At 33.9% G+C, this 14,054-nt stretch overlaps 2 protein-coding genes across 5 annotated transcripts; both read left to right on the top strand.

Moving 5' to 3' along the window:
• The first annotated feature begins 1,729 nt into the window (after nt 1-1,729).
• LOC110653363 (G-type lectin S-receptor-like serine/threonine-protein kinase At4g27290) lies at nt 1,730-6,530 on the top strand. The gene is made up of 7 exons (XM_021808956.2): nt 1,730-3,362; nt 3,447-3,581; nt 3,775-3,932; nt 4,013-4,223; nt 4,336-4,573; nt 5,672-5,822; nt 5,983-6,530. Exons 1-7 carry the CDS (start codon nt 2,102-2,104, stop codon nt 6,283-6,285), a joined length of 2,457 nt encoding a protein of 818 aa, XP_021664648.2. The 5' UTR covers nt 1,730-2,101; the 3' UTR covers nt 6,286-6,530.
• A 2,877-nt stretch (nt 6,531-9,407) lies between these two features.
• LOC110653364 (G-type lectin S-receptor-like serine/threonine-protein kinase At4g27290) lies at nt 9,408-13,238 on the top strand. 4 transcript variants are annotated; one of them, XM_058137350.1, is made up of 7 exons: nt 9,408-10,925; nt 11,191-11,313; nt 11,531-11,688; nt 11,759-11,969; nt 12,051-12,288; nt 12,369-12,519; nt 12,709-13,238. In XM_058137350.1, exons 1-7 carry the CDS (start codon nt 9,650-9,652, stop codon nt 13,012-13,014), a joined length of 2,463 nt encoding a protein of 820 aa, XP_057993333.1. In that variant the 5' UTR covers nt 9,408-9,649; the 3' UTR covers nt 13,015-13,238. The 4 variants fall into 4 exon arrangements, with proteins under 4 accessions (XP_057993333.1, XP_057993331.1, XP_057993330.1 ...); XM_058137348.1 differs by lacking the exons at nt 9,408-10,925; nt 11,191-11,313 and having other exon boundaries at nt 11,342-11,969; nt 12,137-12,288; XM_058137347.1 differs by lacking the exons at nt 9,408-10,925; nt 11,191-11,313; nt 11,759-11,969 and having other exon boundaries at nt 11,342-11,688; nt 12,137-12,288.
• Nucleotides 13,239-14,054: the final 816 nt, after the last annotated feature.

Consider the following 14,054-nt stretch of genomic DNA (forward strand, 5'->3'; position numbering starts at 1 on the left):
AAATAATAAAACAAAGAATATTCATTTATACTTCTTTCACTTACAATTAAAAAGATAAAATTATTTAGAATTTTTGAACTGCAAAATTAATTCTAGGTCGTTAATGTCTTAATGATTACATGAGTACTAATTAGGGGTGTAAAAAATATAATATTAAACCCCAAAAAAATTGGACAAGTTTTGATTTTGGAGTAAAAAAAAAAAAGGACAAGTAATGAATTCCATTGTTAAGATTAAGCACTTATGCTTATATATTTATCTAAAAGTCAGGAGCAATATCAAGATCCAAATAGCAACAAAGAATATAATGGTTGGTGTGATTTGGAAATGTGAAAGGAGAGAAGTTGGGAAGAAAACTGAAAAATCTATTCTCCACGAACATGATCGTGGTCTTCAAAGAATTGGAAATAATGATTTTCTAAACGTGGGGAATGGAGGTTGGAACTCGTCAAGCTTGAGAATATGGACTAAATCATCCTTCTTTTATTTGCACGTCCATTTACACAGTTGCCGCCCCACTGCCATTCTTGCCAATTTGAATGGACTACAAGCCTTTGTTCTTGGTTGATTTTCAATATTTCATGATTTCAAAATATAGTTTTAATTCAACGTTATTTTTAGTCAAAATTTATTCTCTTCGAATTTTTTTTCCAGATTTTTCTATTACATCCCAATTTTCAATTTTATATTTGACCCCTAATTTGTGAATAAGAAAAAAAAATTAATGCACAGTTGTATTGAATGAAAGAGTGAATGATTACTAATTATTTTCAAGCCTTCAAAAAATTCAGAATTTTTTTTTTTTGGATTCAAAGGAAATTAGTAAAGAAAATTGGCTTAATATCATGCCAAAAATTGAATGAGCGCACTTTCTTCTTCGCGCCGTGTGTCAACCAGGGTGACCACTCGTCAGCTCCTGCTTCCACCTTGGCTTCTATGACTTTTGAATTTTGAATGGGAGATCTCCTTACGATTTTGATAAGACATTTTAGCAAATCTTTTAAATTTTAGTATACTATTATTTGTTGTATTGATTTATGATGCCTGTCGTGATGGTATAGGAAGGGATGATTTTAGGGAAATAGGTTGGTTTCTGGTTATTGAGTTCAGTTCACAACACTTATTAATAGCATGTTTGACAGTAATATTTAAATTGCTCTTGAGAAAATAATTTTTTTAGATATGTTAATTAAAAAATATTAAAAAATAATTTAAAATTAAATTTAATAAGTTTTAGTTATAAGAATAATAAAATAATAAAATAATTTTTTTGAATAATATTTAAAATGATATTTTTATTCAAAAAATTAACTTTGTACCTCCAAATGTAATGCCAAACAGACACTTTAAGAACATGACTGAATTATTATTAAAATTATAATAATTTTAACAAAGTCTTTATCATATATAATCCACACACACACCCTTGCTACATGATCTGTGATCTCGAAGGATTGACCGTCACCATCCTAGACTCTTACATCTCTTATGTTTTCACTTATGCGTTTTTTTTTTTTTCAAAGAAAGAGAACACACGAATCAAAGATAGGTCTGAACCACTATTAAAATCATGATACTTTTAATAAAATCTTTAATTCTATATAATTTACTCACACACTCTCGTGATGCCCTCATGATGTGGGATCTGAAAGACCGGATGCATTGTTCAAACGGGCCTTACTAGTGTTGGGGTTTTACTTGGTCTTTACAGGCACGTGTGGTGGCGACAGTTTGCCTACAGATACAATTGGTTCGACTAGCAATGTATTATACAATAGTGATGACAACTTATTTTTCTGGGAAGAAAAATCTCCAAAAGAATAGGGGAAATAGTATCTATCCATTATGTAACTACTACATTTCATTATGTACAATGTATCAGCTTTGTATTTCCTCTCCTTCCTCATTACTTAATAACATTTCTGAAACGATGACATCAGTTTCTACTTTTTAATCCATATTTTGTTTTCTTTGTCCTCATGCAATCAATTTGAGTTGAAAATGGTAGCTTCTTGTTGATCAGAACCAGCAATTTCATCATGTACACCCTAGACCTTCTTGTACGATCTTTTATGCTCGATACAATTTCTACATATTGTTAATGGGTTTTGCAATTCTTTTCTGCTCTTTTTTGTTGTCCACCTTGAGAATCTTTACTGCACAAGACACTCTAACCCCAGCTCAATCCATGAAGGATGATGAGACTCTGGTTTCAGCCGATGGGAACTTTGAGCTTGGATTCTTCAGCCAAAATAATTCAAGTAGCAGCAGATATTTGGGAATTTGGTATAGGAAAATACCGATCAGGACAGTTGTGTGGGTAGCCAACAGAGAAAACCCATTTTCAAATACGTTAGGAGTTCTAAAAGTGAATGAGCAAGGATTTCTGATCCTTCAGAATAGCACAAATGGTGTCGTTTGGTCATCCAATACATCAAGCACCCCACAGAATCCAGTTGCGCAGCTCTTAGATTCGGGAAATCTTGTTGTGAAAGATGGTCATGGTAGCAACCCGGGGAATATATTATGGCAGAGTTTTGATTTTCCATATAACACCTTGTTACCGGGCATGAAATTAGGATGGAACCTTGATTTGGGTTTGGATATGTTTCTACAATCTTGGAGGAGCACAGATGATCCAGCTAAGGGTGATTTTAAGTGCTTGATAGATCTTCGAGGGTTTCCTCAGCTTTTCATTATGAAGGGAAATATAATACAGTGTCGTAGTGGACCATGGAATGGCCTCCAGTTTACAGGGAGTCCTCAGCTGAAACCAAACCCAATATTTAATTTTATATTTGTGTCAAATAAGGATGAGGTATATTATTCATACGAGCTCAAAAATATTTCAGTTGTTTCGAGGTTAATAATAAGTGACAAAGGGGTTCTAGAGCGGCATATTTGGATTGATCGAACACAGAGTTGGACGCTATTCTTTGGAGTTCCAACAGATCAATGTGACACTTATGCATTGTGTGGTCAATATGCGAGTTGCAACATCAATAACTATCCTGTATGTGCATGCTTGGAAGGGTTTGTACCCAAATCCCCAACAGCTTGGAGTGCGTCAGATTGGTCAGATGGGTGTGTCCGAAGGACTCAACTGAATTGTCATAGTGGAGATGGATTTCGGAAGCATACAGAAATGAAATTACCAGACACGTCTTCTTCCTGGGTTGATAAGAGCTTAGGCCTGAAGGAATGTGAGGAATTGTGCCTAAGAAATTGCTCATGCGTGGCATACGCAAATTCAGATATTAGAGGCTCAGGCTGTTTAGTTTGGTTTGACGATCTAATTGACATGAGGGAATTCACTGAAGGTGGACAAGACCTCTATGTACGGATGGCTGCTTCAGAGCTAGGTACCTTGTCTTTTTGTTTTTTCTGCATCCCAATTTTAGCACATAAAGCTATGACAGCCATTAACTTCACTTTTGTTCTTTCAGCTCCTACTGAGGAAAAAAGAACATCAAATGAGAAGAGAAAAGTTGCAATTGTTGTCAGCTGTCTCACTGTGTTTGTGGGATCGCTAGCATTAGGATTGCTCTTGTGCATACGAAAGCGAAAACTTTTGCAGCAAGGTAAACTAATTTATGTACCTGCATTATTGATTTTTTATAGCACAACACTGCTAAATTATGTTACCAAAAGAACAATTTGAGTATTAGTTTTCTCTTTGAAAGAAAAATTTCAGAGATTAATTGCAAAGAATTTCTCAGTTCGTCCTCTGGTTTTACACTGATCATGCACAATCCAACTTTCATATTATTTCAGGAATTGCAAAACAGACTGATCTAGAAGATTGTGGTGATGATGGTGCAGAGGAAGACATTGAATTACCTTCCATTGATTTAACCACTATAAAAAATGCTACTGATAACTTTTCAAACAACAATAAACTAGGAGAAGGTGGTTTTGGACCTGTATACAAGGTAACAAATAAATATGTTGCTAAAGTAAGCCATCTTCTCATTATAAATTGAGTTGACATTTGTAAAGAGACGCTTTCCAGGGTATATTGTTGGACGGGCAAGAAATAGCAGTGAAACGGCTTTCAGAAACATCTGGACAAGGAGGAAAGGAATTCAAAAATGAAGTTATATTGATTGCAAAGCTTCAGCACAGAAATCTTGTGAAGCTTCTTGGTTGCTGCATTCAAGGAGATGAAAAAATGTTAATCTATGAATACATGCCCAACAAAAGCTTGGATTCCTTTATTTTTGGTTGGGCCTCTCTATACATTTTCTTTTTTGCTTTTATTATCATCAGTTCTTGAATTTCTTTGCTTCTGAGGTTTGAAGCATAGATGGTCTAATTGTTTTCTGAAATTGATAGAGCAAACAAGGAGTAAATTACTTGATTGGCATATGCGCTTCCACATCATTGGTGGAATTGCACGCGGGCTACTTTATCTTCATCAAGACTCTAGATTGAGAATCATCCATAGGGATCTAAAAGCCAGCAATGTTTTACTAGACAGTGATATGAATCCAAAAATTTCAGATTTTGGCTTGGCTAGGACATTTGGAAAAGATCAAAGTGCAGCAAATACCAAAAGAGTTGTGGGAACATAGTAAGTATGCTATTTTATTGGTGCTCTCCATTGTAATAATTTTATAAAGTTTGCTCGGTGCCCCAAAGTATGTTTACGTGTGAGAATCAAGGTGGTTGGCCCACACTTTAAGGATCCATTCTAACCTTGCCCTCCTTACAGGATCTAAATTTGGGTTAATCATGTTCATGACTTGTATTAATTTTCTGGAACTGAACCTGGTAGCCATGATTCAAACTCAAAATTTCAAGATAGGAGTGTTTTCTCTCCAATGACTTGTGTTCTGGATCTATATATCTTTATGCAAGACATGCTTAATTTGTAGGATCTGTCCAAGATATTATTGATGAAATCGCATTCAAGGAAATCTAAATTTAGGAATTATTTTCATTTAATTTTTCATTATAAAATTGAAAAATTTAGATTTCAATTTTAGGAATTATTATTATTATTTAAGAATATTTAAAGAGTTCTATTAGGTTTAGTATTTTTCTAGTTAATATTAGTTTAGTGTTTTCCTATTTTAGGATTCTTAATCCTAGTAGTAGTGGGATTAGTTATTAGCTTATAAATACCTATATAATTTAAAAAACTTACTATTTTGACAATTTGAAGAATTAATAGAATTTGAGAATTTTGTTTCATTCCCATTGATTTTTCTTTGTGGTTCTAAATCAATTATGATGTAGAAAAGCACAATGTTGGTGCTCTTTGCCTTGATTTTTTTTAAGAGCATGCCTAGATTTAGTCTGATGATTTCAATGTTCACGATTGAAATGAAGTGGATATGGATTCTAGTGACAGTATTTGTTCTGTTTATTTGACAATAAAAGTTTTTGAAAGCCACAACCGTTCTATTCTACCTTGTTGAGTCTGAAATTACTTCACCATTCTATGTCCAATAATGTAGACTAGGCTATTCATCCTCTATAAAATAAAATAAAATAATGTTGGCTACAGGCTGAACTTCGTGCATCATTGTCTCGCTATGGTTATAATTTCTCAACTAAACTGCTATACTAGTGGATTTTGGATTTGTTCATTTTTCTGTCACTTAGATGAGATTTAAATGGTAACATTTTTGTAATATTCTTTATATTTTATTATGACTTTTTGCAGTGGTTACATGTCACCTGAGTATGCAGTGGATGGAATCTTCTCAGTAAAATCTGATGTTTTTAGTTTTGGCGTTTTGATACTAGAAATAATTAGTGGAAGGAGAAACCGAGGATTTTCCCATTCAGATCATGGCCTTAACCTTATTGGACATGTAAGTAAACACAATAAAGTTAATAATAAATTCATTTTCTTCTGGAGACAATACACGCACACAGACAAACGTAATTTTGTCATTTGAAAATCTATTGGCATTCAACAACTATATTACTTGAGGCAGAGTCATATTAACATATACTCTGCAAATGTTTTAGGCATGGAGACTGTGGATGGAAGAGAGGGCTATAGAATTACTTGATCCATCGTTAAGATACTCTTGTTCTGTACCTCAAGTGCTACGGTGCATTCAAGTGGGTCTTTTATGTGTGCAACGATTACCAGTGGACAGGCCAGATATGTCAGCAGTAGTTGTAATGTTGGGGAGTGAGATTTCTCTGCCTCAGCCAAAGCAGCCTGGTTTTTATAATGAAAGAAATCCATTTGAAGCTGATTCTTCCTCGAGCAAGGAAGGCTTGTGGTCAAGGAATGAAATCACAACATCGATAGAGCCAAGATAAAAATCGACATCCAATTATCTTTTTCCCTCTTTTGTTTTATTTTTTTTTTTATTTCATCTTTTTTATTTTTTTAATATTTGAGAGGAAGAATTATTATTAGTGAGACTTGAAAATGGGAAAGCTCACTTCTACGAGTTTTTAAATTCTCATTTAATAGCAGTGTAAGGGTCTAATCTCTTTTTTACCCATCTAATCCACTTCCAGATAAAAATGTGGTAATGTTCATACGCAGCAATGGTTGACAATTTTGGCTCTCTTAAGACTAAGAAGCAGGAAAATAAGCATCTTGTGGAAAGTAAGCAAATAAAAGCATTGCATGATGGATGTAAACTTCACCCCAGAGGGGGACTTAATAATTAATTTAATATGCACCTTTCAGTTGTTGAAATTAGAGTCTGATATCAGCATATAATATCAACAAGTTGGACCAGATACAACATTTCGTGTGATTTCGAAGTGGGAAAGGCAGCAAGAAAAGAAGAAATTGATGCACCTAATCTTGTTTTACGTGGTCTCAAAAGTAAAGAACCCATCATCGCATCTTTCTATTTTTATGTCCATAAGAATTGTTGGGCAAAAACCTGAAAATGTCAACAAAACTTGTCAAGTGGGTAACCTTAATCAATTATTCAGTTGTTAATTGGAAAACTTAGACCTCAAGTCTTCTAGATTTGTACACTTCCTAGTTGACGGTCCAGCGGGAAATTTAAGGGGCTATTTCTAATAGAGGGTAGGCCCCGTATGGTTTAATATTAAACGTGGTTGGTGTGGTTGGATTAGTGGACGAGGAAAGGAGGGAGACATTTACCTTTGAAATGATCTTTAATTCATTTTTTTTTATTGGCAATATTTTGCTTGTGTTTATGGGACAGAGGTGAAGATGGAAAATTAACTTTTTTTTTTTAGGAAAACTTTTGTGTTAGTTATTGTCTGACGTGATTTTTTAAAAAAAATTTTAGGATGCTAATCCATAAATCTGGACATACATCATAAAATTAAATACACATCAAATTCATTGGGTTACGCTTCAATTTTCATTTTTTTAATAAATAGAAATGAAGTTGATCCTGAGATAAAAGTTTTCTGTATCAGGATTCAGTGGGCATCGATCCTTGGACATTATCGTGGAAATATCCTGAGATAAAGAAGTTGTCCTCTCGACGAAGTCATTGATAGTTAGGAATAGGGTCCACATTTGACTCTTCAATGGTTCAAACAACAACTGCTTTTGCAATCATTAATTGGTAATCTATCAACTGACGATAGAAGTTAAAAATTTGTTATCATCTTTGAATGGGTCTTATCTTACTGTTATGCTTTTGTTTATTTTATAAGGGTTTTAATTGATTTTATTGAGTTAGTTCATTGTATTCAAGACTGGAGAGGTTGGTTATTCATGAGACTCAGTTGAGATAAGTTTATGGTTTGACTGAATTTGTTTGTGCAGTTGATGGCGTGTGCAAGAACAGCGTTATGGATTGGGCTCAATTAACCAAACTGGAGAGTATGTAGTAATTGGACCAAATTAATGGATAGTGGCTTAATTGAGCTCCAAGGAAAAATGGAAGACTCATGGGTTTCGGCCTACTTCTTTTTCATAATGCTGGTAAATAAATGGTTGCGATTTCGCTACTGGGGAAATATTCAATTTTATTTTTTCAACTAAACCAGGGTCTTTATACAGCAGGAACAAAAACAGGGAAGAAAGAATTCATGCCGATTCTAATTGCTCTTATCTGAGGAGGATACTTGGGAAGATACTCAATTTCCTGAATTTAGAATCACTTATAAAATCAAGAGCCTCTTAATGAGAGTGTTTGAAAATTGCCGTAATCTCTTCCTTTAATCCTTATTTTTGTATTATTTTTTTATATTTATAAAAAATTAACTTATTATATTAATTTTTTTTATCTAAATGATTTTAAATTTTAAATATTAAAATCTTATCTTATACAAAAATAATAATTACATAAATTTATTTTTACAATTTTTTTAAAATTTTAAAATTTTTAAGTTTACAATTTCATGTATTATAAAATTCTGTACACTATATTACATTCCTCGAAAAATTAATTATTTTTTAATTAAATTTTACTTAGATTAAAAAATATTGATTTTTTAAAAAACTATATATATATATATATATATATATATATATATATATATATATATATATATATATATATATTCAAATAATTATTTACTAAGAAATTATCTATAAAATCTAAACATTTAATTTTAAAAATATTTCATATATTTAAACTTTAAGAATTTTAATAATGATATTTAAAAATTGCCACATGGAATATTTATTTTTTTATTTTTACTTTATTTATTTTTTTATTGGTATATATCAAATAATGTAAAAAATAATAAAAAAAATCATTGATCAACTTATTTATTAACACTTGAAATAAAATTATAATTAATTAAGAATTTTGTCATTAATAAAATTTTATAATATATTTATGAAAAATTGAAAATATAAATTATAAAAAATATATATTAAATTATATTATTGAAATAAAATAATAAATAATTCATGTAATATATGGGCAAAACAACTAGTAGTTATTATTTCAGACGTTGCATGCAATATTAAAATTATCTATGTTTTTATTGAATAGATTTTAAATAATCAATCTTCGCAAATGAATGCAAATTAATTTTTTTTTTCACCATTTTTCTATGGTTCCTCAAAAATTGACATATAAATTTTTTATTATTTTTCTATATTAATTTATATATTAAATTCATAAAAGAATACTATACATGCATAAGAAAATATTAATGCCATAACAATTCGTTTAAACTCTTTTAACTTGCTAACATTTCATCTAATGTGTCGTGTATACAAAAGATAACTCTTCTTGAAGTGGGAAAAAAAAAGTAGTAAAATTATTTTTCATTGTTAAATTATCTTGTAGTTTGATTACCAGAAGAGGCATTCTCAACCACAAATCAGTAGGACTCCTCATTAGTTTTAATGATCAATGGTAGAATGTGAAATGCCCGTAATTATTACGCTGGCAGGCATAAAAGTATGCGTTCGTAGTCCAATTTGTCGTGCCCAGTAGTCACCTCCTTCGTCCTCGTTTCATTTTTCCACGAGACACGGAGTACATGAAGCAAGAAATTGGACTCCCCTGTACAGGCTTCTTGAAATATATTCTGATTGACGGTAGAGAAATAGAGATGCAACATTGCAGCTGCAAACTGTTCCTAGATTGGTGCTTGTAAAAAAAAAAAAAAAAAGCCGCAAGGATTGTTGTCTCCCTTCTAGCTTTATAATTATTTTTTTTCCTCGACTTTTTTCTCAGCATATGTTTCGGGTTATTAGAAGATACAGAGAAATTCAAAGCCAATGGCACGGCTAGGCTTTGGTACGCTTTTGTTGTACTCCTTTTTCTTTTCCATCTTAAGAACCTTCACTGCACTAGACACAATTAACCCAATCCAATCGTTAAGAGATGGAGAGACTCTTGTTTCAGCTGGCCAAACTTTTGAACTGGGATTTTTCAGTCTCGCAGACCCTAATCGCCGATATCTGGGATCATGGTACAAGAAAATATTTCCTCGGACAATGGTTTGGGTAGCCAATAGAGAAACTCCACTTGCCAATACTTTGGGGTCTCTAAATATCACTGCTCAGGGAAATCTTGTACTTGTTAATGTCACAAACTATATTTTTTGGTCATCAAATACATCAACCATTGCAAAGGATCCAGTTGCACGGCTCTTGGATACGGGAAATTTCGTTATAAGCGATGCAACTGATGGTAACCCAGAGAACTTTCTGTGGCAGAGTTTTGATTATCCTGACAATACAGTACTGCCTGAAATGAAATTTGGTGTCAACTTAGTAACTGGTCATGAGACGTTTTCATCATCTTGGAGGAGCATCGAAGACCCTGCTCCAGGACAATTTTCTGTGCACTTAGATCTTCGTGGGTATCCGCAACTATTTCTTAAAAAGGAAAATAGAATACAATACAGAGCGGGGTCATGGAATGCCGTAGGTCTTACTGGGACTCCTGTACTGAAGCCTAATCCAATCTTCACATTCGAATTTGTATCGAATGACAACGAGATGTATTTCAAGTATGATGTCCCGAACAATTCAATTTTAGCCAGGTATACACTACATCCATCAGGCCTATTGCAACGCTTCCAATGGAATGAAAGAGCAAACGATTGGGTGGTCATTGCTGCAGCCCAGACAGACCAGTGTAACAATTATGCCTTCTGCGGGGCATATGCTAGTTGTGAGTTAAATAATTCTCCGGTATGTTTATGCCTGGATGGATTCATGCCCAAGTCTCCAAGAGATTGGAATATGCTACTTTGGTCAGATGGGTGTGTTCCAAGGACTCCGCTAGACTGCGTTAATGGAGATGGCTTTCTGAAGCATACAGGGATTAAACTGCCAGACACATCTTCTTCTTGGTATGACGAGAAAATTGATCTTAAGCAATGTCACAATTTGTGTTTGAGAAACTGCTCTTGCAGTGCATATGCAAATTTAGATATGAGGGACGGTGGAAGTGGCTGCTTGCTTTGGTTCGGTGATCTGATTGATATGAGAAGATTAGGTGCTGGTGGGCAAGACCTCTATGTAAGGATGGCTGCTTCAGAATTAGGTATTTCACCATATTAGTCTTCCTAGCTTTGATCTTCCTGCACCATTTTACTGACGAGTTGGCACCAGTAGAGGTTGGCTCTGCTAAAGGTCTACCTCTGCTCCGTCCTTTCCTGTCAAGACGTAGATAATACAAATTTCTATTATTTTATCGAGTTCCCTTACAACTAAAATAACCATGAAATATTCAAATACAATTACTTCTTAAGAATCCGTCTAGGATTCAGAAATATGTCCACTAACCATATATATTTCTGTGCTTTCAGAGAAAACTGAGAAGAAAAGGTCCTCCATTAAGAAGATATTAGGAATTATCTTTGGTTCTGTTGCAGAGGTCATCAGCATGCTGATGGTGTTTTGCATATGTTGGAGAAATCTCAGAAAACATGGTAAAAAAACTGATATCTAGAGTTGATATAGATATGAAGTGTTTGCTTGTTTCTGATGTTTTCTTGTAAATTTGCCTATTCAACATTTAAATCAACGTATTATAGTTACAGAATGAAGTTGATTAGACGGTCAGTAAGTTCTCTTAATTTGGTAGGGGACTAATGCTTCTTTCTATATTTTTATTCAATGCAGTTAATCTAATCTCTATAATTGTAGGAATGCTAAAGAAAATTAGAAGAAAAAATGATCACTGTGAAGGCAGAGAAGAAGAAATGGAATTACCAATGTTCGATTTGACCACAATAGTAGATGCTACTAATAACTTCTCAAGTAGCAACAAGCTCGGAGAAGGTGGTTTTGGACCTGTATACAAGGTAACTTGTATATATGCAATGTCTGTATCTTCAAACATAAATTACTGAAGCTCTTTAAATGATGATTTAGGGTACATCAAGCGAGGGGCAAGAAATAGCAGTAAAGAGGCTTTCAAAAAGTTCTGGCCAAGGATTGAGGGAGTTCAAAAATGAAGTGATATTAATTGCTAAACTTCAGCACAGAAACCTTGTAAAGCTTCTAGGTTGTTACATTCATGAAGATGAAAAAATGTTAATCTATGAATACATGCCCAACAAAAGCTTGGACTTCTTTATTTTTGGTTTGAATCTGGACTCCATAACATTTTAGTTCATTTTATTTTATCTACTAATTATTCTAACACGTATAGAATATTGATTAGATCAAACGAGAAGGAAATTACTAGATTGGTGTAAGCGCATACAAATTATTGATGGAATTGCTCGAGGACTTATCTATCTTCATCAGGACTCTCGACTCAGAATCATTCATAGAGACCTAAAAACCAGCAACATTTTACTTGACAGTGACATGAATCCAAAAATTTCAGACTTTGGGCTTGCCAGAATATTTGGGGGAGATCAAACTGAGGCCAAAACAAAAAGAGTGGTTGGAACATAGTAAGTACCCTCAAAATTTATTTTTATCCTGTTAATCGAGTTTCTAGACAGTCTTTTTTCTAATTTATGATATTTTGCAGTGGCTACATGTCTCCTGAGTATGCAGTGGACGGACTCTTCTCGGTGAAATCTGATCTTTTTAGCTTTGGTGTCCTAGTTTTAGAGATAGTGAGTGGAAAGAAAAATAGAGGATTTTGCCATCCGGACCATGACCGTAACCTCCTGGGGCATGTAAGGTTTTAGAATAGCACACTTCTTAAGTATGATAAAAAGGCTAGATTTTTAATTAACTAGTTTGTCTCAGCATAAGGAACTTCGGATGGCGTGCTATACATTGGGATCCTTCCATTGATTGATTGCATGACGCTTTTCCAAGTATATTACGGCAACATACTGATATGTATTTCTGGGTTTTTGCAGGCATGGATACTATGGACTAATGAGACACCACTGGAACTGATTGATGATTGTCTAAGAGACTCATGCATTGCATCCGAAGTGATAAGATGCATTAATGTGGCTCTACTTTGTGTGCAAAAACGTCCGGAAGATAGGCCAAACATGGCATCCGTGGTTGTAATGTTGAGCAGTGAGAATTCACTGCCACAGCCCAAACAGCCTGGTTTTTTCACAGAAAGGAGTCCACCTGAAGCAGATACTTCATCAAACGAGCATCAATCTTACTCTGCTAATGAAATTAGTTTATCATTGTTTGAAGCTCGGTAAGCTATTACTGCTTAAAGTTAGAGGGGGAAGATTTTTTTTTATCAACGAAGCACTATTTTCTGCAATTGTAATAGTGACATCCATTTTTGTTTACTAATCTCACTAAAGTGAATATAATATTTAAAAAGAAAAAGCAATATCAATCGGCAGATAAATTAATGATAGGCAACCATCCTAGTGCAATGGTTAGGTGATCACTTCAGATTCTCGTTTTGCCTTTTTTTTTTTTTGATACTTTATAGTTATGTTCTAATCTACTACTCCGAGAACACTCGGTCTGTCTTTGACTAGACCAACTGTATGTAATAGCATTTTATTACAATAAAAATAATTACGAAACAAGTGATTAATTCCTTAAATTCCATATTTCCAAAAGAAAAAATCCTTAAATTCCTGAAAATGGTCTAGCTGCTCCAACTTCCACTAGTGGTGAAAGTCGGTCTCGGAAGTCTCTGTCTTCACTAAAATCATTCCTTTCATTGGTGCAAAATAAAATGGGCGTGTATAGTCAGCTGACAATAGAAAAATATGCGCTAATTGAAAATTTTGAATATGTTTACACCTTCCCTTTTTTAGACCTGTTACATTTCTACATGTCATGGCATGGCGAGCTCTCATTTGTCAATGCGACTAGTCATTCAAGAACTGGTGACGCGTTTTCAGTGGACCAATTCATTAAAGACTTTGGAGTATTTGCACCTTTGAGCGGCTTTCTTTAACTTCTTCACGAAATGTATGGGGCTCAACTTGTGCTGAAAGAGTGAAATTCAGTACCCATGGGATGGTTTGGACTGCTTTTGCTCAACTCTTTCCTGTTCTCCATCTTAAGAACCTCCACTGAGCTGGGCATTGTTAACCCAAGCCAATCATTGAGAGATGGCAACTTTCTTGTTTTAGCAGAAGAATTTTCAGTCCTTCAGATCCAAAAAGTCGATATTTGGGGTTATGAAACAAGAAAATATCGCCTCAGACAATTGCCTGGGTGACCCGCTTATGATACTATGGTCTAGGAGCGCTGAATATCACCGTCGCCAATAGCA

This window comes from Hevea brasiliensis, chromosome 15 (assembly GCF_030052815.1).
Source record: "Hevea brasiliensis isolate MT/VB/25A 57/8 chromosome 15, ASM3005281v1, whole genome shotgun sequence".
In the NCBI taxonomy this organism is placed as follows: domain Eukaryota; kingdom Viridiplantae; phylum Streptophyta; class Magnoliopsida; order Malpighiales; family Euphorbiaceae; genus Hevea; species Hevea brasiliensis.

What these genes read in the sequence shown, in the direction of transcription:
- LOC110653363 (XM_021808956.2), top strand. Translation starts at nt 2,102, where the DNA reads ATGGGTTTTGCAATTCTTTTCTGCTCTTTTTTGTTGTCCACCTTGAGA. An exon ending in GCGAAAACTTTTGCAGCAAG is followed by an intron (nt 3,582 to 3,774) that starts GTAAACTAATTT and finishes ATATTATTTCAG; the next exon opens with GAATTGCAAAACAGACTGAT. An exon ending in AAAAGAGTTGTGGGAACATA is followed by an intron (nt 4,574 to 5,671) that starts GTAAGTATGCTA and finishes GACTTTTTGCAG; the next exon opens with TGGTTACATGTCACCTGAGT.
- LOC110653364 (XM_058137350.1), top strand. Translation starts at nt 9,650, where the DNA reads ATGGCACGGCTAGGCTTTGGTACGCTTTTGTTGTACTCCTTTTTCTTT. An exon ending in GATGGCTGCTTCAGAATTAG is followed by an intron (nt 10,926 to 11,190) that starts GTATTTCACCAT and finishes CTGTGCTTTCAG; the next exon opens with AGAAAACTGAGAAGAAAAGG. An exon ending in GAGAAATCTCAGAAAACATG is followed by an intron (nt 11,314 to 11,530) that starts GTAAAAAAACTG and finishes CTATAATTGTAG; the next exon opens with GAATGCTAAAGAAAATTAGA.